This window comes from Xiphophorus couchianus, chromosome 8 (assembly GCF_001444195.1).
Source record: "Xiphophorus couchianus chromosome 8, X_couchianus-1.0, whole genome shotgun sequence".
Taxonomy (NCBI): Eukaryota; Metazoa; Chordata; class Actinopteri; order Cyprinodontiformes; family Poeciliidae; genus Xiphophorus; species Xiphophorus couchianus.
This window is the reverse complement of record NC_040235.1, coordinates 25,277,348-25,301,379: the sequence shown is the minus strand read 5'-3', so window position 1 is coordinate 25,301,379 and position 24,032 is coordinate 25,277,348. Positions and strand designations below refer to the sequence as shown.

The following is a 24,032-nucleotide window of genomic DNA, read 5'->3' as shown; positions in this document are numbered from 1 at the left end:
CTCCACAGAGTTAACCATCACATCTTGAAACCTTAACTGTAGAAGGGGAAATCTCTCACTCATGAAGTCACTATAAACATGATACTCACTGATGAACTTTGCACTCAGTCAGTCATTCACTATATTTTCAACCTATCTTTTCTATAATTATACATATATATATATATATATATATATATATATATATATATATATATATATATATATATATATATATATATATATATATATATATATAATAGCATCCTAACATTCAGCAAATCAAAAAAGGAAGGAACGAAAAAGGAAGAGAACGAAGAAGCATCCACCGTCGTCACTTCCTATCGGGACCTGTCAGGGTCACGTGATGTGGTATTAGCTCGCTGACTCTGCTATGTTTTTCGTTTGTTTCACTGTTTCAGATATGCGACGTTTCATGCTTTTATCGGTGTGTTGTCGTCGAGGGACGCGCCGCGGCCGCTCCAACACCCGTTTTCAACGACCTCCGTCGAGCACTTTTGCCCTGAAAACAGCAGCCGTTGGCCTGCACGTCACGTGACCAGCATGCGACGGAGCGTTTGATAAAAAGATGGCGTGAGCGCGAGCAGAGAGGACAAACAAGCACCCGAGCTGCAGAGAGCTGCCGACCGTGAGCCGCAGCTCCCGTATTAAAGTAACGTAAGTGTGTCTTGGCGTAAAAATTTGCTTGTTTTTCACCTACACGTTAATTTAAAACAAAGTCTTAGTTGTTGTCATATTTTTACATTCCAGTGATTAACCATGGTTTGTTTCCAGGCTTTTAGTCTCCGTATCCTGGTTGCTAACGTTAGCAAGCAACATTAACAGAGGCATAGTGCGCGTGCGAGAACCGTTAATAACGCTAGAACAACAGGGGCCGTCGGCTGGCTGCTTTAGCCTCCACACTTAGCTTTCCTGAAGCAGGTTAGGAAGGACAAGGCTGACCACTGAGTGAGTTTGTGTTTTTAACAGTACGACTTTTCATTTTTGCTAACGTCATTTATCAACAACTGATTAACTTCAGCGGCGCCGCTTTAACGAGCTACCTGTAAACTTTAGGAGCTGTTCTGTTACAACGTAGGCTTGCATCAAGTATGCTAATGTTTGCTAATGATTAAATATATAGTGAGAAACGGGGGAATAAATGGTTTCTAACATGTGGAGCTGTATTGGTGGTCACTGTTACAGTCAGTAACATTTAGCTGTAATTATGTGATCTCTGTCGACATTTAGCCGCGCAATGCCAAGCATCATGTACGCTTATTTTACTGGCAGGTAGTTAGACCCCCTGTTGCCCGTTTTATCGATGTGAAAATGAATGAATGCATCGAGGATGTTTATTTAGCTTCTGGATAGGAAGCAAGCTAGCATAGGAAAGCTAAGTCACCCTACTCTCCCCAGGCCAGCTTAGTTGGTAATACAAAAGTGAAAGGGAAATGTTCACGAGAGTATGTTAAGTTGTGTCCTTAAAACGGATCATTAGTCCCCATAGTATATAAATATATTGTTTTAAACTGCAGTGTACATGCAGGATAGGCGTTAAGGAGATTCTACGTTGAGTCGGTGAGTGCAGGAAGTTGTAGGCAGGGCATTGCAAACACGTGTCTTGTTTTGGGTCACTTTGAAACAACTGGTGGCTCAGACCATTGAGACATTACTGTGATTATAAATATCTTTACTGTATACCGATCAGGACATTTGAACTATCCTGGGGGCTGCGTTTACATTTTAAATACTTCGTTTTCGTTTCAGCCCGAGATCTGGTTCTTTTAAGAAAGTCATGTTATTAGTCTTGCACACTGTAAATACATATGTAATTAATTGTGCACCATAGCTTTAACCTGTGTGTTTTAAATGCATTTATCCCCTATGTCTGGATATAATTATAACTTTGTATTTAATTTATTGCCTGTTTGGCACCACAATTTACACCTGTGGGTCTGTGGTGTTCACTATAAATATGTGTGCATTTTATGGTCTTTAATCATAAGATGCATTCATTTTACTATATTCAACAATTAGTAAATTATTGAATTTTCCCATAAATAACACACATGTAATCATTACATTTGAGTTTTTATTTTATGCTAATTTACTTCCATTACTAATGGTGTAGATATTAGCGGGTTGTTTTTTATGTTTATTTTGAACATATGTTTTACATTTAAAGTGAACCCAGTGCTTTAGGATTCTGCAAGGTGTATTATAATAAATGCCGACAGTGTTGCAATCATATCAAAGATTATATTGCACCCTACTAAGTCTATTTGTTTTAACATTGATTGTTGGTGGTATTGCAGTTTTTTAATTTTTTTATTGACATAATGTCCTGAAGGTTCTTTGCTGTTTGTAGTTTGAATTTCTTAGTTTGTTCCCACTAATGAATCACACCTCATGTCTTTGACCTTCCTCTTGATTTGTACTAAACTCAAAGTGCATCAGATATTTACTTTCTGGTTGTGTTCATACACTGAAAACTGAGAACTGTGACATGTTGTGTATTTCTTCAGTGTTTGACCTGTAGTGGCAAACGGAACCAGTCAAGGGAAATTTGGTTGATTCAGATCGTTGGTTGATTTCGTGCATCTGTTTTATATTTCTGATCAATCATTGGAAATGTTACATTTTTCATTTCTATGAATTTTCTTTCTTTATTTTTTGTTTCTATTATAAATAATGAAAAAGTCAGAGTTGGTTTAAGGTTCTACTTTAATTTGCAGATGGATCCTGGACAGGATTTGCTCCTTGCTGCTTTAAGTGAGAGTGGAATTTGCCCAAATGATCTCGGGCTCTTAGATGTGGATTCTCAGGATGTTACACAGCCTTCTACAGCCCAGCAAGTGAGATGACCCTCATTTCATTATCAAAAAAGACGCCGGTTTCCTGGTATTTCCGCAGCGTGAACGGCATGTTTAACCTCTGCTCTACTTTCAGTCCATTTCCATCAGCGCTCTGGATGTTGGTCTGGGAGCAGAATCGGTGGAAGTTGTTCGATCTGAGCCTCAAACTGCAGTCCCAGTTGTTACAATCAGAGTAAGCCGAGTTCCTCATTTAATTCTCACTGTAGAAAAAAAAAAGGGGGGGGTTTTACAGGAAAACTCTGACAGCAGTGGTTACCAGAGTTTTCCTTTGAAAATGACAGATGTCAAGTAATTAACTCTGCAAAAAAAATTTTAATTAATATACAGTCATTGAAATTGCAGCTGAGTTCCATTAGTAATCGGTTAAGTCTACAAAGCTGAAATGTTAATTTTATGTAGCAGAGTTCTATGTAAAAAGTTCAGCATGAAGTCATAAAGTGACTTTTATGTTTTGTATTATCCAAAACAACTGACAAAAGCTGTAGTTTTTCCCAGTATCTGGGTGTCATATTGATATAATTGTTTTGTTATGATTATTACAATATTTTTCTGTTTTGTTTTTTAACCATCTACAGATTTGATTATACTTGCGTACTGTTGCTGTAAAAACTATATAGACATTTTCTTTGACAGAAGGTTTCTGTGACTTAAACACCACTTTTCTGTTGTCCACTTTACAATATGTTGTGGTTTTGTGTAGTTTTATTCGTAAACTCCATGGTTGTTTATTCCAAAGTTCTGTGGTAGCCAAATCACTAAAAAAATAACAAATAATTCCCTCTGTTTTTTGTGTTTCCAAGCAGCATAAACCTCAGCCATCAACAACCACATTTGTCTTAAATCAACTGAATCAGTTGCCGTCACTAGGGGCTGCTGCCACCAAGCAGTCAGTCACCAACCCAATCAAACATACCATAACAGTCACCAAGGTGGTCCATGTCACCAGTTCAGGACTGCGCGCTTCAGCAACCCCTCCACCCTCCAGTGTTCCTCCTTCAGTGTCCACGCTAGTGCCTTCTAACAAAGATCAGGTGTGTTTTCAACATGCTGCCTTTGTTTTCAGTGTCAATTTTCATTTTTGAATAAGTTGCTCACAAAGTTTTTCTTTGTTTTTGTGTCCAAGCAGATTCAGCTGAAAGACCTTCTTCGGCCCAACAAAGTGAAAACCACCATTTTAAAGGGCAACAGTCTGATGGAGCTGATGAAACTTAAACCTCCACCTGACATTGCTCCACCTGTGGCAACGGCTACAGCAACAGGCGCAGGTAATCTGTTTGAATAGGTCGGGGGGGGGAAAGAAGTCTCTGGGTTTAAGTTGCAATCTTTGGGTCTTAAATTGTAATTTTTATTGTTAAAAGTTGACAATACTTTCTAAAATCTATCATTTGATTACTGCTTTATTACAATATAATAAATGACAGGAATCATTAAATAACGGGGATAAATTCTACCCTGATTCACTGATCCAGTTGTAATATTCAGGTATTTTCTGTGTGTTTCAGCTGACATAAACAATGGAATCAAGAAAGAAGTGTTCGGCAAAGATGCTGCCAGGATCTGGATTAAAGATGACATTAAAATGCAAAACTTTTCAAATACTCTGGTAAGTTTTAATAAGTGCTTAAATATTTCAGCAAGAGTGATTTTTGTATTTAAATGTGTGTGTGTGCAGAAAGCTGCAGGCCTAAAAGAAGAGGATGAACATGAGGAGGAAGAAGAAGAAGAGCTGGGTCACGCAGAGACGTATGCAGAGTACATGCCTATGAAATGTAAGAATATAAACTGTTAAAAGTCATGTTTTTTCCCCCCTTCAAATTACGATTCACCATCATACAAAGATGAGATGGTCCCTTTTTTCCACAAAGCTGAAACATCATTTAATAAAAAAAAAAAATGCCATGTCATATTTATCCAGGTATCTTGAACTCTATGAGCAGAACAATTCAGCCACTAATTTTAATGAGAAAAACTTGACAAAACATCCAGAACATGTGACATAATTCTCAAACATTTTAGGTCAAGGTACATTCTATTTCATCATCACTTTTTGTGAAACATGAACTGACGACACTTTGACCTTGTCCATGCAGTAAAGATTGGCCTGAGGCATCCGGATCCTGTGGTGGAGACCAGCTCTCTGTCCAGCGTCAGCCCTCCAGATGTTTGGTACAGACTGTCCATCCCAGAGGAAGTCATTGATCGGGGCTGCTTGTCAGCACTGCAGCTAGAGGCCATCACATATGCTGCTCAGGTAAGCACGGTCCATTACATCAGCCAGATCACATAAGAGAGTTTATGTCTCCTATAAAAATGATTAAAAAAAAGTTTTACAGTATGTAAAGCAACAGCTGCTTCCATATTCTACATTTCTCAAACTCAGACAATGTATACATTACTGAGACTGTTACACCTGACATTGGATCCAGCCTGTATTTTATAGGTCTTATGATGTTGTTGTCTCTGACATTTAGATCAAAAGGTTAGATCCGGTCCTATCACTACAGTAAGGGTCATAGACAATGAGGCATATTGAATCAGTTAAAGCTCTCTCCAACATCTGTGCAACTTTTAGATTGCACAGATGTTGGAGTGAGCTTTGATTTCACACAGCAGGCAAATGTGACTCAAATTTGGCTTTTTTTCTCTCCCTCCCCCGTATGCGAACTATATCTGACTTTTTCACTGCAGTCTTGACGGCCCGATTCTGATATTTTGACTCAAAAAAATTCCAATCTGTCCCTCTTCCACATGTGCTACTAAATCGGATTGCTTTCAAAGCGTTTCAGTCAGAGCGGTCATGTCGCATTTTTTCCGACTTTTATGTCATTGATGAGACATGCGTCAGAATTCAATAAAAAATCTGCAGAATGTGAAAGTTTTTGCATCCGATTAATCTCCAGAACAATTGATTTAGTTGCAGCCCTAATTTCATGTGTGACTAATAATCAATCGCTTCCTGAAAAGTCACCCAACACAAATGTAACAAGTTTATAAAACTGCGCAATCATTCATTAGAATTACTACATAAATCATCCCCTTCCTAATGGCTGTTGCTATTCTGAAAAATTACCACTACTCTTCCCGATTTTTTTTCATTTGCTCAATTGTTTTCTAATTGTGCTACAGCAACATGAGACATTCCTACCCAACGGCGACCGAGCTGCCTATTTGATTGGAGACGGAGCCGGTGTGGGGAAAGGCCGGACTATCGCAGGGATCATTTATGAGAACTACCTTCTGGGCAGAAAGAGATCACTTTGGTAAATAACCTGAGAGATTTCTATTTTAATTCATTTCTCTTTGGGGGATCAGTAAAGTATTTTTGATTTGAATTGAATTTGAATTTTGTCTTGAAGAACTCCCTCATTGAAAAAAAAAATGTCTGTTTTAAAACTCCTAATGATTTTGTGTATTTTCTTTCCTAAACATACATTGTGTCCTCTGTTTAGGTTTAGTGTCTCTAATGATTTAAAGTATGACGCTGAAAGGGATTTGAGGGACATTGGCGCCAAGAATATCCAGGTTCATTCACTAAACAAGGTAGGAGTTTAAATTTATACCCTAAACCACAGGTGTCAAACTCCAGTCCTGAAGGGCTGCTGTCCTGCAGTATTTAGATGTGCCATAGATACAAAACCTTGAAATGAAATGGCTTAATTACTTCCTCCTTGTGTAGATCAGTTCTCCAGAGCCTTGCTAATGACCTAATTAGTCTATTCAGGTGTGGTGCAGCAGAGGCACATCTAAAAGTTGCAGGACATCGGTCCTCGAGGACTGGAGTTTGACACTCCTGCCCTAAACAGTAGCAATTTGAAATGCTGACTTTTATTTTAAAAGAGACTAAAAGTTTTATCATTTTTAGTTTAAATACGGCAAAATCTCCTCCAAACACAATGGGAGTGTGAAGAAAGGGGTGATCTTCGCCACCTACTCATCTTTGATAGGAGAGAGCCAGTCAGGAGGGAAGTACAAGACCAGATTTCAACAACTTCTCCACTGGTGTGGGGAAGACTTTGATGGAGTTGTATCCTTCCTCACATTCATTACTGCATTTGAATATACTGATTTAAAAAAATATGTCTATACATGTGAATAATTGGTGTATTTAAATCAACATTAAAAAAAGGTGTGACTTTCTTTAACAGGTTGTTTGTAGATTGTCTTTGATGAATGTCACAAAGCTAAAAACGTTTGTCCCATCGGCTCCTCCAAGCCGACTAAGACTGGCCTCGCTGTTTTGGAGCTGCAGAACAAACTTCCCAAAGCTCGGGTTGTGTATGCCAGCGCTACCGGTTAGTGGACAGAATCAAATGGTTTGCCAACCAAACTCGTGAATTTCTGCAGAAATTAAATACTGACATGTCATTTTTCATTTCCACGCATCATCCAGGAGCCTCTGAGCCACGAAACATGGCGTACATGAACCGGCTGGGAATATGGGGTCATAAAACGCCGTTTAGAGAGTTTGGCAACTTTATCCAAGCAGTTGAACGCAGGTAGGAGTTTTTTTTTATTTTTATAGTAGCATTTATTTAAAAATGTTTTCCATTTGAAAGGTCTGCTAAACACCTAAACCTGCACTTTCTTTCTTTACTTCCAGAGGTGTTGGTGCCATGGAAATAGTTGCTATGGACATGAAACTCAGAGGGATGTACATAGCCAGACAGTTAAGTTTTACAGGCGTGACTTTCAAGATTGAAGAAGTCCCTCTAACTCAGCAGTACATCAACATGTACAACAAGTCTGTGAGGCTGGTAAGTAAAGCAAATCATTTGAATTAGGGATGCAAGTTATCAATGAATGAGTTAATCTAGAGTTGATTGATCTAATTGATCGAACAATTAATTGAGAAGCGTCCATTTTTGTAAAAACCTCGGTTTTCTCCATCAAGAAGATTGACTGCCTTTCCAGATCAGAAAGGCCTAAATTTTTCATAATACGTTGAATTAAAAAAAACAAAAATATTTTTACATAATTTTGTCAGCTGTATCAAATACTGACTAAATAAACAGAAAAATATGGCTCTCTCATAATTTATAAACGTGTATAAGCTTAATAATGTAACACAAGAATCTGGTTGGTGAATAGAAAAATAAAAGATAAAAAAAAATAAAATATGTGAAACAGAGATATTCATGCAGAAGTAGCATCTCTAGTTGCTCGTGGAGGACAGCCATCAGCCGTGCCTATTGGCAGCATCATTTTTATTTTTTTCCCCATGATGTGATCATTTTTCTGTTATCTCCTCTGCTTTATATTTGAAATTAAAATCAGATAAAATGCATTTTGCATGTTAGGACTATTTCTCTTTCTCCGTCTGGTATGGCTTCACCTTCTTTGGCCCGGTCCCAATACTCGCATTCCCAGCCCTCGTTCCGCCCTCCTGTCCTTCAAATGCTCGTTCATGTTGACAGGTTTGAGTGCGTAATGTGTCCCACATTATCCACATCCACCCTTCACCCCGCCCATTTTGGGTCCTATTTCTGCCCTTACACTGAGTCCGCATCCAGGCGGACTTTGACGAAGTGTATTACCCACAATTCATTGCTGCATGTGACGTTTTGAGTTAAAAGGCGATTTATGGCAATATTTTGTTGTTTTTTCCCCGTCTTTGTAGAAAATTCAAAGAAAACAGCATGACAAGGCACACATTAGTAATAAAAAAACGTTGGATATGATAAAATGAGCAGGAAAAAAAGAATAAATAAAAAATAATCACAAACTAACTGTGAGGAAAATAAAACAAAATGTTACAAATGCAAGACAAGTTTCAAATCTTAAGTTAAGAAATTACCATATTGGTATCCAGATTGGGCTTTTGTGATGTTGCAACGTTTAAGCAGTCTTTTAAATAAAATTATTTAATTTTAAAAATGGAGGTGATTTTTAGGGGGGAGCAATCACCCTCTAAATTGTTAATATTACAATTTAACTCTTCATCCCCTGTTAGACCAAATTTTACTATATTAATACTTGGATGGAATAGAGTTCTTGTGTAATATTCACTTTTGTAAATTTTTCTAAAAACATTAAGGAAGTTGCTACTGAAAAAAAGTGTATTGTCTTAAAATCTGTCACAAAACGCACAGGAATTGATATTTTTGATTTTCCTTTGCATGAAGTCATTACAGGGAAAACTTCACATATAATTATGAAATTAAGATCTTAAGTTTTTGTGAGAGTGGAATAGAAAGCTATTTGATCCTTATTTTCCTTTAGAGATATCATCATGATTTTTAAACAAATGTTTTCTCCTCAGACTAGAGAGGAAGAAAACTGATGTCAGAGTTTCTGATGAATTTTTTGTAACATTTTTGGTCTATAAAGTTACAATATTCATAGTTTCTTTTAAAAATGACATTTCAGTGCCCTTAGTCTTTTTATTTTTCACAATGTAGCATCAGGTCTTTTTCTCTCTTTTTTTATTATTATTATTATTTTTTTTACATATGTTTGTCCTTAACTTGATCTTTATTAACTCCCCTTTATGGGTAACTAACTTTTAGCTGCATAAAAGAGATGGTTTTATGAGTAAAAAAAACATGTAAAATCACAGACTGTTAAATTGAATATTGGTACATTTTAATGTGTATTTTTGATCATCTTGGAAATATGGCAAAGTTCACAGAAAAAGCTGATGAATATTTTGTTGCAGAAAAATACTCTAAAATCAGTTTTCAAAAGTAAAGTATTGAAATAATTTTTGTTTCACTCTACTGAATTTGTGTGATTACATAGAATTTACTGTATCCAACAAGTCATAACAAAACACATTTCAGCCAAATATCTCCAGCAACGATTTAGGAAAGCAAAAATACCTTTACTGTACATTTAGAATGTTTATTTTTGTTGTAGTTGTACTTTTTAGCAGCACAAACGCCTAAACGGTGACCAGTCCCGCCATTTTGGATATCAAAGTAACGACACAGGGGGGTACTGTCCCAATTCTCACATTTTAGCACGCTGGTAAACCTGCGCATTCAAACCCCTATATGCACTTGACTGAATCCACACTTCAGAGGGGTACAGGGTGCGCACTGAGCATTGGGACCAGGCCTTTGCTTCTATGTCGACTGGCTCCGCTCCAACACGAACAGTGGCCCCATCTACTGGATGGAGGCCGAACTACAACACTGAAAGACGGACTAAGCAGATGTGATTAATTTGCAACAAATTTTTTTAAAACTTTTTTTTCAAATTTGGTTTTCCTTAACATAGCTAAACTTGCATGAACAAAAATTACAATGAAATAAAAAAGGAGTGGTGATGTACACGTAATATTAAATAACTCAAATTACAATACAAATTTGTACAGAGTTCCAAATTCTGGACAATTTACCACAAGAATCTTTTTACATTTAACCCAAATCTTTTCAAATTTTGCAAAGTGCAATGTACCTTAAAGTAATTCTTCCCATCCTATATAAACCACATATGATCTGGTTCCAGTCATCCAGGGATGGAACCTTTATACCTAACCATTTATTTGTGCTGGCTATTGAGGCTGCTAAGCTTAAAACACCAACTAAGCGTTTAGACTCTTGAGTACAAACACTTATTTGTTTGGATTTTTGTCCCACTAAGTACAAAAATCCAAATAAAAACTCACTCTTCAATTGGAACTAATTTTAATCTAATAAACCATTAATCTACAATTAACTAAGCCGATTGTTTGAGTCTCTAAGTTGGAGCACTTTGCATTAGCTTGCTGCATCCAACAAAGGTGTACAAACTGAATCCGTTTCTTCGTGCATCACAGTGGGTTAGCGCACGTGAGAAGTTCCAACAAGCTGCCAACCTCATGGAAGCAGAGCAGCGCATGAAGAAGTCCATGTGGGGTCAGTTCTGGTCCGCCCATCAGAGGTTCTTCAAATATCTCTGCATTGCCTCCAAAGTCCGCCGGGTGGTCCAGTTAGCCAGAGAGGAAGTTCAGAACGGAAAGGTAAAATCACCTGGGGAACATGCAGCCTCAACAATAATTTTTTTTGTTAAAGGAAATGGGAGAAATTCACTGGTTTTTCTTAAAAATTAGTTGTTATCCTCTGTGTTTAAACATGTGAGCTTCTGTTTTCTCTGCAGTGTGTGGTGATCGGTCTGCAGTCCACTGGTGAGGCGAGAACACTGGAAGCCTTGGAGGAAGGAGGAGGAGAGCTCAACGACTTTGTGTCAACAGCAAAGTGAGGACAAAGGAAAACTTTCTGAGAAAAATGTCAATGTAATATTGTGGCTTCAATACCGTGACTTTTCTTTTTTTATTATTATTATTGCAGAGGTGTGCTGCAGTCCCTGATAGAGAAGCACTTCCCAGCTCCAGACAGACAGAAGCTTTACAGCCTGCTAGGCATCGACCTCTCTGCAAAAAAAACTCCCTCTCCTGCTGAGAATGCAGCACAGCCGGAACAAAAGGGAAAGAAGAGAAAAGGTAGCACAAATAAAATGAAATAAATCCAAGAATAGGATGCATGAGAATTTGTTTTTACATATTTGTTTTTATTATAAAACCTTTATTAAACCAGATCCAGTGTGATCTCTTTGACAAGCGTTTAGACTCTTGAGTCCATGACTTGGTCTGGCCAAGAAAGACGGCAGCTCACACAAATACATAGGAATAACGAAAGTAGATATTAGAAAAATATAAAAATGCAAATAATTTGACAATAAATCGCAGTAGTAATAAGCAAGCATGGACAAGAAAGTCATTCTGTGATCAGAGGGAGAAACATGATTTGTTTCTGTAGTATAAACCAAGCTTCAACCTTAATTTGGAGATGAAATGTAGTTTCATGAAGTTTACAAGAAAGCTCATCAATAATAATAATCTCAGGTACTTGTAACTGGTGAGCCTCTCACATTTTACCGTGGGCAGTTCTTACGAGAGGGGTAGTCTAAGAAGGAACAGGAATATTTGGAGAATAAAAGCGTTCTTTTAGATTTTTCATCATTTGAAATCTGATTGTTGCTCAAGACGAACCTGCCCTTCACCAAACACAGCCTGTTGAAATTTAGATAACTGAGCAATTGAATGAGAACCATAGTAAATAACATAATCATCTGCGTAAAAGCAGTTGACGGATTATTACATAGGACAGTAATGTAAATTAAGAGCAAAATAGGCCCTAATACAGAGCCTTGAGGTACACCTTTGTTGTTTTTGTGTACCGATTGTATCCTATCTAAGTGTCTATTAATCATCTTTGAGTGTCTGAAAAAACGTTATAAAAATGTGATTTATTATTATTCTTTTCCAAATAATCTGCAAACCAGCAAGCTGCTTGTTTGGGAATTACAGCTGTGTCTAACACGGCTGTCATTCCCTGTCGCTCCAGGTTCAGAGGCCAAAAAACAGCCTAAAAAGAAGCCTCGCAAGCACGGGGGCCTGTCCGGTACGAGTTCAGAGGAGAGCGAGTCCGAGGAATCGGACAGAGAGTCTGGGAAAGACAGCGACGACAGCTTCAAGTCTATCAGCTCAGGAGACGAAGACGACGATTTCAATCCATTCAGAGACGAGTCTGATGAAGATGAGGAGGACGGTGAGTTCAGGAAGAGTTTAAGAACATCTGTACGATGATCGTCTTCGGCATTGGCTTACTTCTTCTGTCAGCCCATACGATTTATTTATTTATGATTATTTTTCTTTTTTTACATTTGTCGTGAGACGAGTCTTAAATTCCTTTCATAGTGGCCTTAAAAAGTCTTAAATTTGAGTTGATGAAACCTTGAGTTAAAACTACGTCTGCCGCCCCATTTTTTCAGATCCTTGGCTAATCAGAAAGGAGCCAAAGAAAGGGAAGAAGGAGAAGAAGAAGAAAAGAAGGAAGAGTATTGATCCGGACTCAATTCAAAGTGCCTTGTTAGCCTCAGGGCTGGGCTCCACCAGGCCAGGTTTCACCGCCTCAGTGAACGCCCCCCTCACTCCTGCTACCGGTGAGCACGTTGCCTCGTATACAGCAAAGTCTTAATCCTGCGAAAAAGTCTTCTGGAAATGAACGTTTTCCTGAATTCGTTTCAAGTTAAGACAGAGAGCCAGGAAAGCTGCCTAACGAGTCAGGACTCGGTGGAACTTGCCCAGAAAATGAAGAAACAGCTGCTGGAACAACTGGAGGGGTTGGCAGAAGATCTGCCTCCCAATACCCTGGACGAGCTGATCGACGAGCTGGGAGGGCCGGAAAACGTGGCGGAGGTAACGGCCTTTTAGAGCCACACACTGCTTTGGTTTTGCTGTTTTAACTGAGCCGTTGTTCGTAAGGCAACATAATTGTTCTCCTCTTCAGATGACCGGTCGTAAAGGTCGCGTGGTCAGTAATGATGACGGCAGCATCACCTATGAGTCCCGCTCTGAGCTGGACGTCCCTGTAGAAATCCTCAACCTGACTGAGAAACAGAGGTTCATGGATGGAGAAAAGGTAAGGCAGTCGTCATTCTGGAACCTGAGGATGGTTCCTAGAGATGTGGGCTTTTTAAGCATTGTTATTTTTTAGCTTGTCTGCTCAAATTATCATCAAACAAGAGTTTCTATTTGCTCAATATTTACACGCCATCACTTCAAGGATTCTTTTGAAGTGATTCACTGCAGGTTCATTTGAGCATTGTAATGTGCTTTGATGTAAACTTTTCTTCAAGGAAATGACTAAAACTGAACAGTAGTTCAGTTTTATCTGAAGTTGTTTCTTAGGAAGGATCATCTGTTTAGTCATTTGGGTTGCGAATCGTTTGAATTTGAACGATTCCAGTTCCGATTCCCCATTTTGAATCCGGTTCCAAACGATTCTCGATTGCTATACTATTTAGAGACAAGGCCAAAAAGTCTTTAAATGAGACACAGATAATCAGATGTTTCTGGATGAAATATTTGTAATTTATTTTAATCCTACTAGCTTTCTGCTTTTTATGAACTTTACAAGAACTTTTTTCCACATGGCTACTCCCAACTGGAAAAGTATCACATGTACTTGAATATAAATGTTATGGATGTTCTTTTCACAGGAATACACTTTCGCAAGAGAGCATTATTTTCAAAACGCTGATGAAAGAACATTTACACCAGCGGTCTCAATAACTGAATTATTTCCACTTATGACATTTTTTGACATTAATTCAAACACTCTCCAGATGGGATGTTTTGGATTAAATCTCTTTGTTACTTAGACTGATTGTTGACAAATGTAGAGGACAGGACTCTGATCCGCTACCTGGGGTCAAACTTGGTTCTGAAGTGTTATGTAAGTCTGAAGTGTTATTTTCCAAATAGTCAACTTTTATATTCACAAACCTGTTCATCTAGCTCAGTTAAATGCCAGCTGCTATGAACTTTATCTTTAATCAATATTAATACAATTTTGAAGATTAACCAAGATTCTTCAGTAAATTATGAGATAAATACCACTGCTCTGATTACTTTCATTTTCAAACTTTTTGTAATGTGGGCCAAAATCATTAAGTTGAAAGTAGTTGGAGACGCCACAAAAAATATTTAAAAACAAAATTTGCAGCTTTTGTGTTTGCTCAACAATAAAGCAAAACTGTAAATATTTTTTGCATCTGCAATAATATAAATAATTGTAGATACAAAACACAAAAAAAGCTTTGCATCATTTCTTTGCAAGGCCAACAGTTTCTGGCATTTTGGGGTTGATTGTTTTTCTGATTTGAGCTGGATGCTTAACGTTTGAGTAAAAGTGGAGACAAATGCAGAAACCTCTTCAATAAATACAAATCTATTCCTCATACCTTGTTTTTTTTTTTTGTGGGGCGGTGTTATGTGTATAAAAACATCTTGCTCCACATTGGTTCTGGTGAAGAAAGGAAAACATTTTTACACCTTGACAGAAGTGCATGATTCACAAGACGACACAAAGTTGCAAATGACTTCAATGCATAAAGTTACAAAAAAAAAGTTTCAACTGGAAGAACATCGTGTCATTTGGGAAAATGAGTTCGAGACATTATTTGAAGTTTATGTAAAACATTTGACTTCACTATGTGGTGTTTTAGTCACATTTTGCAAAGACTACACACACAAATTATTATTTTTTCTTTAAAGTAACATGTCGGCCATTTTGTTGTCCACCAGAACATAGCCATCATCTCGGAAGCGGCCAGCTCCGGCATTTCCCTGCAGGCCGATCGGCGCGTGAAGAACCAGAGGAGGAGAGTCCACATGACCCTGGAGCTGCCGTGGAGCGCAGACAGAGCCATACAGCAGTTTGGTGATTACATATTTCAACCTTTCTTTTACCTACAATATCTGATAGTTCTGTTGCATTAATAATAAAAAAAAGTGTACATAACATTCACTGAAAGAGGTTTTTCTACTGCAGGGCGTACACACAGATCAAACCAGGTCACGGCTCCAGAGTACGTCTTTCTCATATCAGAACTGGCAGGAGAGCAAAGATTTGCATCCATTGTTGCCAAAAGACTGGAAAGCCTGGTAGGCGCATTCATATGTTTATAACTTATATAAATGTGGTTAAAATATGTGCAAATAAAAATCAACATGACTTGATCTTTCTGTCAGGGGGCTCTCACTCACGGAGACCGACGGGCGACGGAAACTAGAGATCTGAGCAGGTTCAACTTTGACAACAAGGTAACGCTGGTGTTATTACAGGATGTGTTTCGGGCTTTGTTTGAGCCGCTCTGACTCATCATGTTTTCGCTGTAGTACGGCAGAAACGCTCTGGAAATTGTGATGAAGTCGATAGTAAAGCTCGACGCTCCGCTGGTGCCTCCACCCTCAGACTTCAAAGGGGATTTTTTCAGAGGTACGAGTGGCAAGTTGGATTTTCTTGATTTCACGCTTTAAAAACCATTAGTCCCCCCCTTTCGCTCACTGAATAATAATATCGTCTCTATTCTGTAGAGATTCAGAGTGGGCTGATAGGTGTGGGCCTCATAAATGTGGAGGACAGATCTGGAGTGCTTACACTGGACAAAGGTGATTTTTGAAATTGTAAATGAATCCCTCATCCAAAACAACAACAAAAAGAGCAAAATGAAAGTGAACACTTTCCATTGCAGACTACAACAACATAGGGAAATTCCTGAATCGGATATTGGGCATGGAGGTCCAGCAGCAAAATGCCTTGTTCCAGTATTTCTCTGACACTCTGGCAGCAGTGATCCAGGAAGCCAAGAAGAATGGCAGATATGACATGGGCATTCTGGGTAAGTGGTCATATGGTTTCGTAACCCTAGTAACAGCAACCTAGTTTGTTCCCTATGCTGCTGTGGGACAGTGAATTTAAGTTGTATCATGCTATTTTTTTTTTTATCGCAATAACAATACAAGTGGTAAGAACTATTGATCACATCTTTTTAATTTTTTTTCTTTATCTAACTGTATGTTTATAGACAAACAGAAGTGCTGCTTTTGAAAAACATTCCCATTTGTTATTTGGTTCTTAAGAACACCAGTCACATAAATAAGTGTGATTTGTATCAATATGCTGCACACTCTTACTGTATTTTCAAATTTATGGATATTTATTGATGCTTTCATTGAAGAAACAGTGGAAAAAATGGTAAAACTATCATTCCAGATAGTTTTGAGTGGGTTTTAAACATCAATCAAAATTCTTAGTTCTTAAGAAAATAATTGCGGTAAATGAGAAACAATATGATAAACACCCCAATCCTACTCCTACTGCATGCATTTATGAGCTTTGTTTAATATAAATACAAAGAAGAAGAAAAAATTCGAATTAAATAACACTAATATCAACAGGTTAGTATTTTTTTTCTAGGTGAATTAACAAAAAGAACAACTTTAAAAACGTTCTAAAATGAGAACATCTAATCCAGGTCAAATTATCTCAAACTAGGAGAAGTCTGCTCTAAGTTCAAACCCAAGAAAGTGCATTAGAAATGTCAAATCAGAGGATTTTGACTTACATTTGTAGAGTGTGTTTTTTCTCTTCATGATCACTCCCCATTTGATCTCAAATATGTCAAACATTCTCTCCTGGCGTATGTTAGATCTCGGCTCGGGTGACGAGAAGGTGAAGAAGGCGGACTGTCGAAAGTTTCTGACGCCAGGCTACACTACATCAGGACACGTAGAACTCTACACTGTAAGTCCTGTATTTATGGTATAAAAATCAGCTCACAGAGATGAAACGTTGGCTGACGTTCTGTTCATGTTTCACCTCACAGGTCGGCGTGGAAAGAGGAATGTCTTGGGAAGAAGCGACACACGCCTGGGCAGAACAGAACGGCCCAGACGATGGCTTCTATGTCCAGGTAGGAAATTATGACAGGTTCTAGGTTTAAAAAAAAAAAAAAAAATCAATCATCTTATATGAGGAGTTTCATAGGGAAGATTTGAAAATGAGTTTTTCTGTATCATTAAACTATTTTGACTGCATTTGGGACACATTTATCAAGTCTTTCAAAAAAGATTTTTACTGTAGATGTTTTAAAGATGACATAAATATTTAATGTTAAAATGGAAAAATTATATATAGTTTATCTAGAAATTGAAAGTTTTGAAGACTCCACAATGCCTACTCCACCTGTTTTATCAATCAGTTCTGTACATGACAAAAATACAAAGTCATAAAAGACGTACAGTGAACAATTAAGAAAACCAGGAACAACCATTACATTATGAGTGCCATCATCAATACACCTCAAAATATTGGTAAGTGTTCATTTATTATGGTTCCAAAGCAGCTGAAAACAGGTGGGTTTTAACCTTGATTTAAAAGAACTCAGTGTTTCAGCTGTTTTGCAGTTTATTTCTTTTGTTCCTTGCGGATGATTATGTTGTGTACTCATATTTTGTTGAGCCAAAATTTATCACACAATATATGGAATCACAACTGTTAAGTGCAACATGTATGTGTGTTGCATTGTAATTGCAAAGGACTTCTTTGATGCTATATTTGGTGTGATGGAATAATTTAAATATGACAAACCCACGCTCATTCTACATCTTAGTAGCTGAGTCAGATTTTTTTCTTTTACCCCTCCAGGGGGTCTGTTTGTGGGCTCTAGTCTCCCTTATATGACAGCAGGCTGACAGGAAACGGGGAAGGAGAGGGGGGAAGACATGCGGCAAATGTCGTCGGGTCCGGGAGTCGAACCCGCGACGGCCGCGTTGAGGACTCAAGGCCTCCAAATACGGGTCGCGCTAACCACTACGCCACCACGGCACGCCCCTGAGTCAGTTTTTATAGCTGACATAGAATAGGAAAGGTGCTGTTTGTTTAAAAATAAAGGATTACCGGTACTCGTAATCTGCTATTTTCAGCAAAGAAAAAGCACTAATTAAAAACGTGTGTGTGTGTATTTATATATTATACACAGTGAACCCTCGTTTTTCGCGGGGGTTACGTTCCAAAAAGAACCCGTGATAGGCGAAATCCGTGAAGTAATAACCTTTATTTATTTTACAGTTATTATACAATGAAATACTCCATAATACATTGAAACCAAAGAACAAAACCTTTTTACAGGCCCAAGCATTTGTTTTTACAAATAAAAGTACTGTATAAACAAATTTTTTTTTTTTTACAAATAACTACTGTACTGTAAAATAACAATTTTAAGCATCAATACGAATTCAAATTGCGGAGATCAGCACCGCCCCACCTCGACCCGAGTCATTGGATTAGAAAGGGAGAAAATGAAAAATGATTATGAAAAAAAGTACAGAAGAACAAATAGTGACTCCCGTGTATTTCACTGCTCTTCTGACTGAGCCGCTGCATCCTGACTCCGCTCTGTAGCGTTTTTTTTTTTTTTCTTCTAAAGCCCGCGGTGCAGGTGTGTTTTTTTCGAGAGAAGAACATAGTTATCGGTAGTTGTTGTCGCTCTTTTTTTCTTCTGGGCAAAAAGATTATTGAAATTGGCAAGCTGTTTTACGTACGTGTACATATTAAACCGCAACATTGTTGACACACAGGTAGAGAAGAAGCGGAGAGACTGTTTAGCCAATCAGAATGCAGAACACAATGCACGATGCAAATCCGCGAAGCAGCGAGACCATGAAAGGTGAACTGCGATATAGCGAGGGTTCACTGTATATATACAGTACAGACCAAAAGTTTGGACACACCTTCTAATTCAATGGGTTTTCTTTATTTTCATGACTATTTATAAGGCAAGAAATCCCACTTATTAACCTGACAGGTTGACCTATGAAGTGAAAACCATTTCAGGTGACGACCTCTTGAAACTCATCAAGAAAATGCAGAGTGTGTGCAAAGCAGTAATCACAGCAAAAGGTTGCTACTTTGAAGAAACTAGAATATAAGGGCTATTTTCAGTTGTTTTACACTTTTTTGTTTAGTGCATATTTCCACATGTGTTATTCATAGTTTTGATGCCTTCAGTGTGAATCTACAATGTCAATAGTCATGAAAATAAAGGAAACTCATTGAATTAAAAGGTGTGTCCAAACTTTTGGTCTGTACTGTATATATGTTTTGTTTTTTTTTTTTTTACATCAGCATTCTGTATATACTTTTGCTGACTGTTATTTCCCCGTCATCTTTCACTCACTTCTTCTTTTAATGTTTTCTAACTTTTAAACTCCATCTAGACTCATTTAACCAACCGTCCGTTGTAAAGTTCCCCTCTCTTAGCCGTCTACTTATATTTTCCGTCTTTGGTTTTGAACACGGTGTACAGAACACAAATAAAAGGAACCTGTCCATTAAACCGTAGCAGCTTTTCAGCATCACACACACACTTTGGGTTTAGATCAGCAAGGGGGCGGAGCATACTGACAGCGAAGAGCTAACCCTGTACCTCACTCAGCAGCAACGGTGTGTTTGGTAAATAGACAATCCGTGCTAAAGGTCCTTGAAATTAGAGTAAATAATACCATAAATGAGAATTCACATAGAGAATGATAAAATGAGATGTGTTTTTTTTATTACTTATATTATGAATCCAGTGAGTTGGGTTTTTTTTATTTTTATGAAAATAAAAAATTTTATTTTTAAAAAATAATTTATACATTGATTTGCTTAGATTGAGCTTTTGAGATCTTGTAGGATCTTTGGAGTTTTTCATAACTATTGACCATTTTTCATTTATAATCTCAAACATTTTTATCCTTGATTATACTCCATGTTTGTGCTCAAATTTAGAAGTTGGTTTTATGGACTATTTACGTAAGTGAATAATAAACATTGAGCACTGTCTAGTCTAAAATTATGTCTTTATCAATCAAGACATTTTTTGGACTCACTTCAACTTTTCTGAGGTATTCTTTTAGTTTTTTTTATTGCTTGCTTGACACATTTATTCTTTTTGGAGTTGTACTTTCCTCACATCTAGTTCAGATGTGGCTCGGTGAGAAGATCAGTCAACTTGAAATTGACGGGTTGAGTTAGATTCCAGCTTTCTTAATTAATATCATTGTGCTCTTGGGCAAGACACCCAGCTCTCAGACTCTTAGTTCTTTAAGACAACTGGGTGAATAAAATTCATAGCAACGGTGTGGTATGACTAACAAGAACAGCAATTTAACTCAAGTCTATTGATAATGTAATCCAGACTTTCTCCCAAAGATTGTACCTTTTTTTCTCCGTATTTGTGGATGATATTGCTAAGCCAGGATTCCATTATTCCCTTCTTTTTCTGTGCATGATTGAATTTCAGATGAGAAATAACAGGAAAACAGCCATCCTGGTGAAGGAAGTGAACACTAAGAAGAGGCTGTTCCTGGTGTACAGGCCAAACACCGGCAGACAAGTCAAACTGGAAACATACGCCGACATCAAAAAGAAGTTTAAGAAGGTTTGGCTTTTGTTTGAAATTATGGAAACATTAAATATTGTATGATTCCTGATAACAGTTTTTTATTTTTGTCTCTTCTATTAGGTTCTGTCAGAAGATGCCAAGCAGCACTGGACTGACCAGTACCAGTCATCAGCAAAAATATGCTCTCATGCGTACTGGTGTGTACACTTTAAACACTTATCTTGCACCAAATGAGCACTAGCGGTGTCTCAAACTCGCAACTTCAGAAACAGCTTCCTTAATCTGCTGTTTGGATCTGCCTTTAGGCGCGGCAACTGCAAGAAAGCCTCAGTTGGTCTGCTGTGTGAAATCGGCCTGCGCTGCAGGACGTACTACGTTCTGTGTGGCTCTGTGCTCAGCGTGTGGAACGAACTGGAAGAAGTTCTTTCTCCAGTCAGCGGAAGCAACGTGAAGGTGCAGATTGTCCGCCTGCGCACCGAGGATGGTCAGAGGATAGTCGGTAAGCTGACCTGCTTTCCCAACTTCAATTGGGAAAGACTCAGAAGAATTTGCTTTCTCCCCAGAAACGCACGTTTGTCATTATGACAAAAGTTTTAGAGCTGCAACTAACGATTATTTTAGTTATCGATTATTCTGACGATTCACCAATTAATCGCATAAAAGAAAAACTGACACGTTGTTCAGATTTTACACTTAACCACGTAACCTTATTTTATACAATATTAGACATAAATTCTTCAGTTCCTTTTTAAATAAGAAAATAAACATTTAATAACAGCATTCTCTTGGTGTACGCTTGGTTTAAAAAAATACTGCAAACGTCAACATGTGAAAAGCTCACTGCTTAAAACAATACAGTGTAGTGTTTTATTTGATTAATTAACCAATTAATAACGCTTTACAGAATTGAAACCAGGTGAGGCAAAAAAGTGCCACTTGAAGAGTTTGGGGTTTGACATTTTTACAGACAAGAGTTTTTTTTTTTTTTTTTTTTTAAATGCAAAATTTATATTTTTGTACAGTTTTGGCTTAATTACTGCTCTGTATATGTTCTCTCAATCAATGGTGTTTTTTAGAGTCTGTGTGTTCCAGTTAACGATTAATAAATTACTAGATTATTTTGTTATTTTAATCATTGACGATTAATCGATCATTTGAATAATAGATTACTCAGATATTTTAATAATTGATTAATTGACTATTTTTGCAATCAATTAATCAGTTATATTAAGAATCAATTGTGATTCATTGGACATGTTAAGAATTGATTAATTGTGATTAATCAGTTATTGTAATAATTCCTCCTCCTCTCTTAGGGTTGATCATTCCAGCAAACTGCGTGTCTCCGTTGATCAACAAGCTCTTGACCTCAGACCAGAGCCAGCAGCTGGCTGTGCAGGAGCAGCAGAAGAGGCAGCTGCTCCACCCTCAAAGTCTTACTCATGTGCTCAACACATAATGAGCCGGTTTGAGCCCAGACTCCGCCCTGACTCTACGGTCCACTTAGGAGGCCTCTGGCTCCGGCCGTGTCTCGGTGCACTGCATGCTTCAGGGCTGCTCCTCTCACTCCTCCACCATTGTCCCCTGAGGGCCCGAAGTCCGGAGGCCTGCTGTGCCGACCGTTGGGATGTAAAACAGCGGTCAGTCGTTCTCCCAACCCGTCGACGCCGTTGTGTTGTACTCTGATATTCAGAGTGAGGTTAGTGATCCAGTCCAGACACGCCGTGAAAACTCAAGTCTGTTCTGTTCAAATTGGGCACGCAGCAAAAAATACCCAAACTTCCCGGGTCCAGGCTATAGATGAATGAAACCAAACCACTATACCTCTGAAAGTGAGAGGACTCGTTTCTACGGCCGTCTGATGTTCAACCGCCACCGTCTGGATAGTTAACAAAAACCCCTGAAAGCAGCAGAGGGATGTTATTTGCCGTTTGATTCAGGTCATCTCATTTGGCACTAACTTCTTTCCTGCTATAATCCTCACAATCACACAAAGACCAAAACTACATTATGGTGAGGGTCAGCTTGCATTTCACATAGACCAATTTGTTTATCTTTTTTCTGTTTTCCGCAAACGCGTCTCAACTACTTTAGCAAGCTCTGTAGATTTGTTTTAATTTGGAATTCATAGAAAAAAACACATTTGGTCAAACAAAGTCAGCTGTTGAACACATCCATACTAGGAAGGAGAGCGTTAGTATTTACATGAACCTCGTGGTAGTTTTTTTTTTCTCCTTTAGCAAAGGAAGAAAATCAAAGGGTTGTTACTGAAACAGGAAGTTCAGTTAGTTTTTAGTTGGATTCAGTGTCTTGAGTTTCATTCTTCATTTTGTAAGCAGTATGAAGAAGTGAAATAAATGGTTTGAGATCTGTATATATCATTTAGTGTTCAGTGGTATACATGTAACTTTTTCAAAAGGCATTTCTTCCCCTGTGTTTTTTTTTTTTTTTAAATATTGCCGTTCATTTATTAAAAGATAGCAGTAATATCTGGGGCCCAGAAAGCCGTTTCTATTCTTTGACAAGTTACACAACATCTATCACTACACTACTGCTAATCAGTTATTAAATGTAATTTATATTGCTTTATTTGCTGTTCCAGATATTTTGCTGTCCTCTTTGCAGCAAAGGTGAGGAAATAACTAACCAATACTCAGCCAAGGGATTCTTAAAAATATGAAAAGACGCAGTCATTACAGACATCGGTTTGCTTTTCACCAATAAACAGCTCAGGGGTTTGTCTGTTTTAAAAATAGAGTTTATGTGAAATGCCTGACCAGATCTTTTACTTACCGCTTCTCAGTGATCTTTAACTGGATTTTATGATGCCGTATTAGGACTATTATAGAGGGAGGAAAATAAATACATTTCCACAAAAAAAACTGTTTCTTATAGAAAATTTCTGAAAATCTCAACATTTTTGAGAAAATGATAGATTTTCAGAATTTTTCTGTTTAGAAAGTCCTTAAATCTGAGTTTCAAGTCAAATTTTCAAAAGTCAAAAAATTGCAACTTTTGAAATTCTGAAATTTCTGGGTGGGTTTCCTAGAAAATTTCTAAGATCAATCTCAAAAATGTTTTGGTTTTTTTTTGTGCAGAAATGTACTCCTTTTTTCCGTCTACAGTGGCCCTATCACAGCGTCATAATATCTGAAGCTTCTCTTTTCGTTGCGCACCTTTCTGCTTCCCAAACCCATCCCTCGAGTCCGGTTCACATCTAATTCCGTTTCTGTGGACTCGCGTGCCTCTTGTGAACCTTTTTGGGTTTTGTATTATATTCCACATCTGCACTAAATGGGACAGAACACACCATCTGGGTGCATGAGCTTTACTGAAACTGAAGAATAAAAAGCCAGGATGTGTTTATTTTTTGTTTTGTTTTTTTTATAATGGAGGAATGCATCCTGACCCTCTAAATTAGACACAGCTCCGTTCACTAAGTCTGCCTCCTCCCCTGAT

General features: G+C 37.9%; 1 protein-coding gene across 5 annotated transcripts; it reads left to right on the top strand.

Annotated features, from left to right (window-relative positions):
- Positions 1-321: 321 nt before the first annotated feature.
- On the top strand, positions 322-23,446 carry sbno1 (strawberry notch homolog 1 (Drosophila)). Of its 5 annotated transcripts, none has more exons than XM_028025293.1 (33): positions 322-657; positions 2,718-2,837; positions 2,932-3,030; positions 3,662-3,889; positions 3,985-4,123; positions 4,361-4,461; positions 4,531-4,627; positions 4,949-5,109; positions 5,985-6,118; positions 6,308-6,398; positions 6,721-6,882; positions 7,015-7,150; positions 7,249-7,354; positions 7,459-7,612; positions 10,618-10,800; positions 10,938-11,035; positions 11,129-11,280; positions 12,185-12,388; positions 12,612-12,782; positions 12,869-13,038; positions 13,130-13,261; positions 14,929-15,064; positions 15,176-15,288; positions 15,376-15,447; positions 15,523-15,622; positions 15,721-15,795; positions 15,879-16,025; positions 16,836-16,930; positions 17,013-17,099; positions 20,472-20,609; positions 20,694-20,770; positions 20,879-21,072; positions 21,890-23,446. In XM_028025293.1, the coding sequence occupies exons 2-33, from the start codon at positions 2,718-2,720 to the stop codon at positions 22,030-22,032; spliced, it is 4,215 nt and encodes a 1,404-aa protein (XP_027881094.1). In that variant the 5' UTR covers positions 322-657; the 3' UTR covers positions 22,033-23,446. The 5 variants fall into 5 exon arrangements, with proteins under 5 accessions (XP_027881094.1, XP_027881093.1, XP_027881092.1 ...); XM_028025292.1 differs by having other exon boundaries at positions 3,982-4,123; XM_028025291.1 differs by having other exon boundaries at positions 3,659-3,889.
- The last annotated feature ends 586 nt before the right edge of the window (positions 23,447-24,032 follow it).

Coding starts and splice junctions, on each gene's coding strand:
- sbno1 (XM_028025288.1), top strand. CDS start 2,718: ATGGATCCTGGACAGGATTTGCTCCTTGCTGCTTTAAGTGAGAGTGGA. Junction 15,065..15,175: donor CAGAGCCATACAGCAGTTTG/GTGATTACATAT, acceptor TTTCTACTGCAG/GGCGTACACACAGATCAAAC. Junction 20,610..20,693: donor TCAAAAAGAAGTTTAAGAAG/GTTTGGCTTTTG, acceptor CTCTTCTATTAG/GTTCTGTCAGAAGATGCCAA.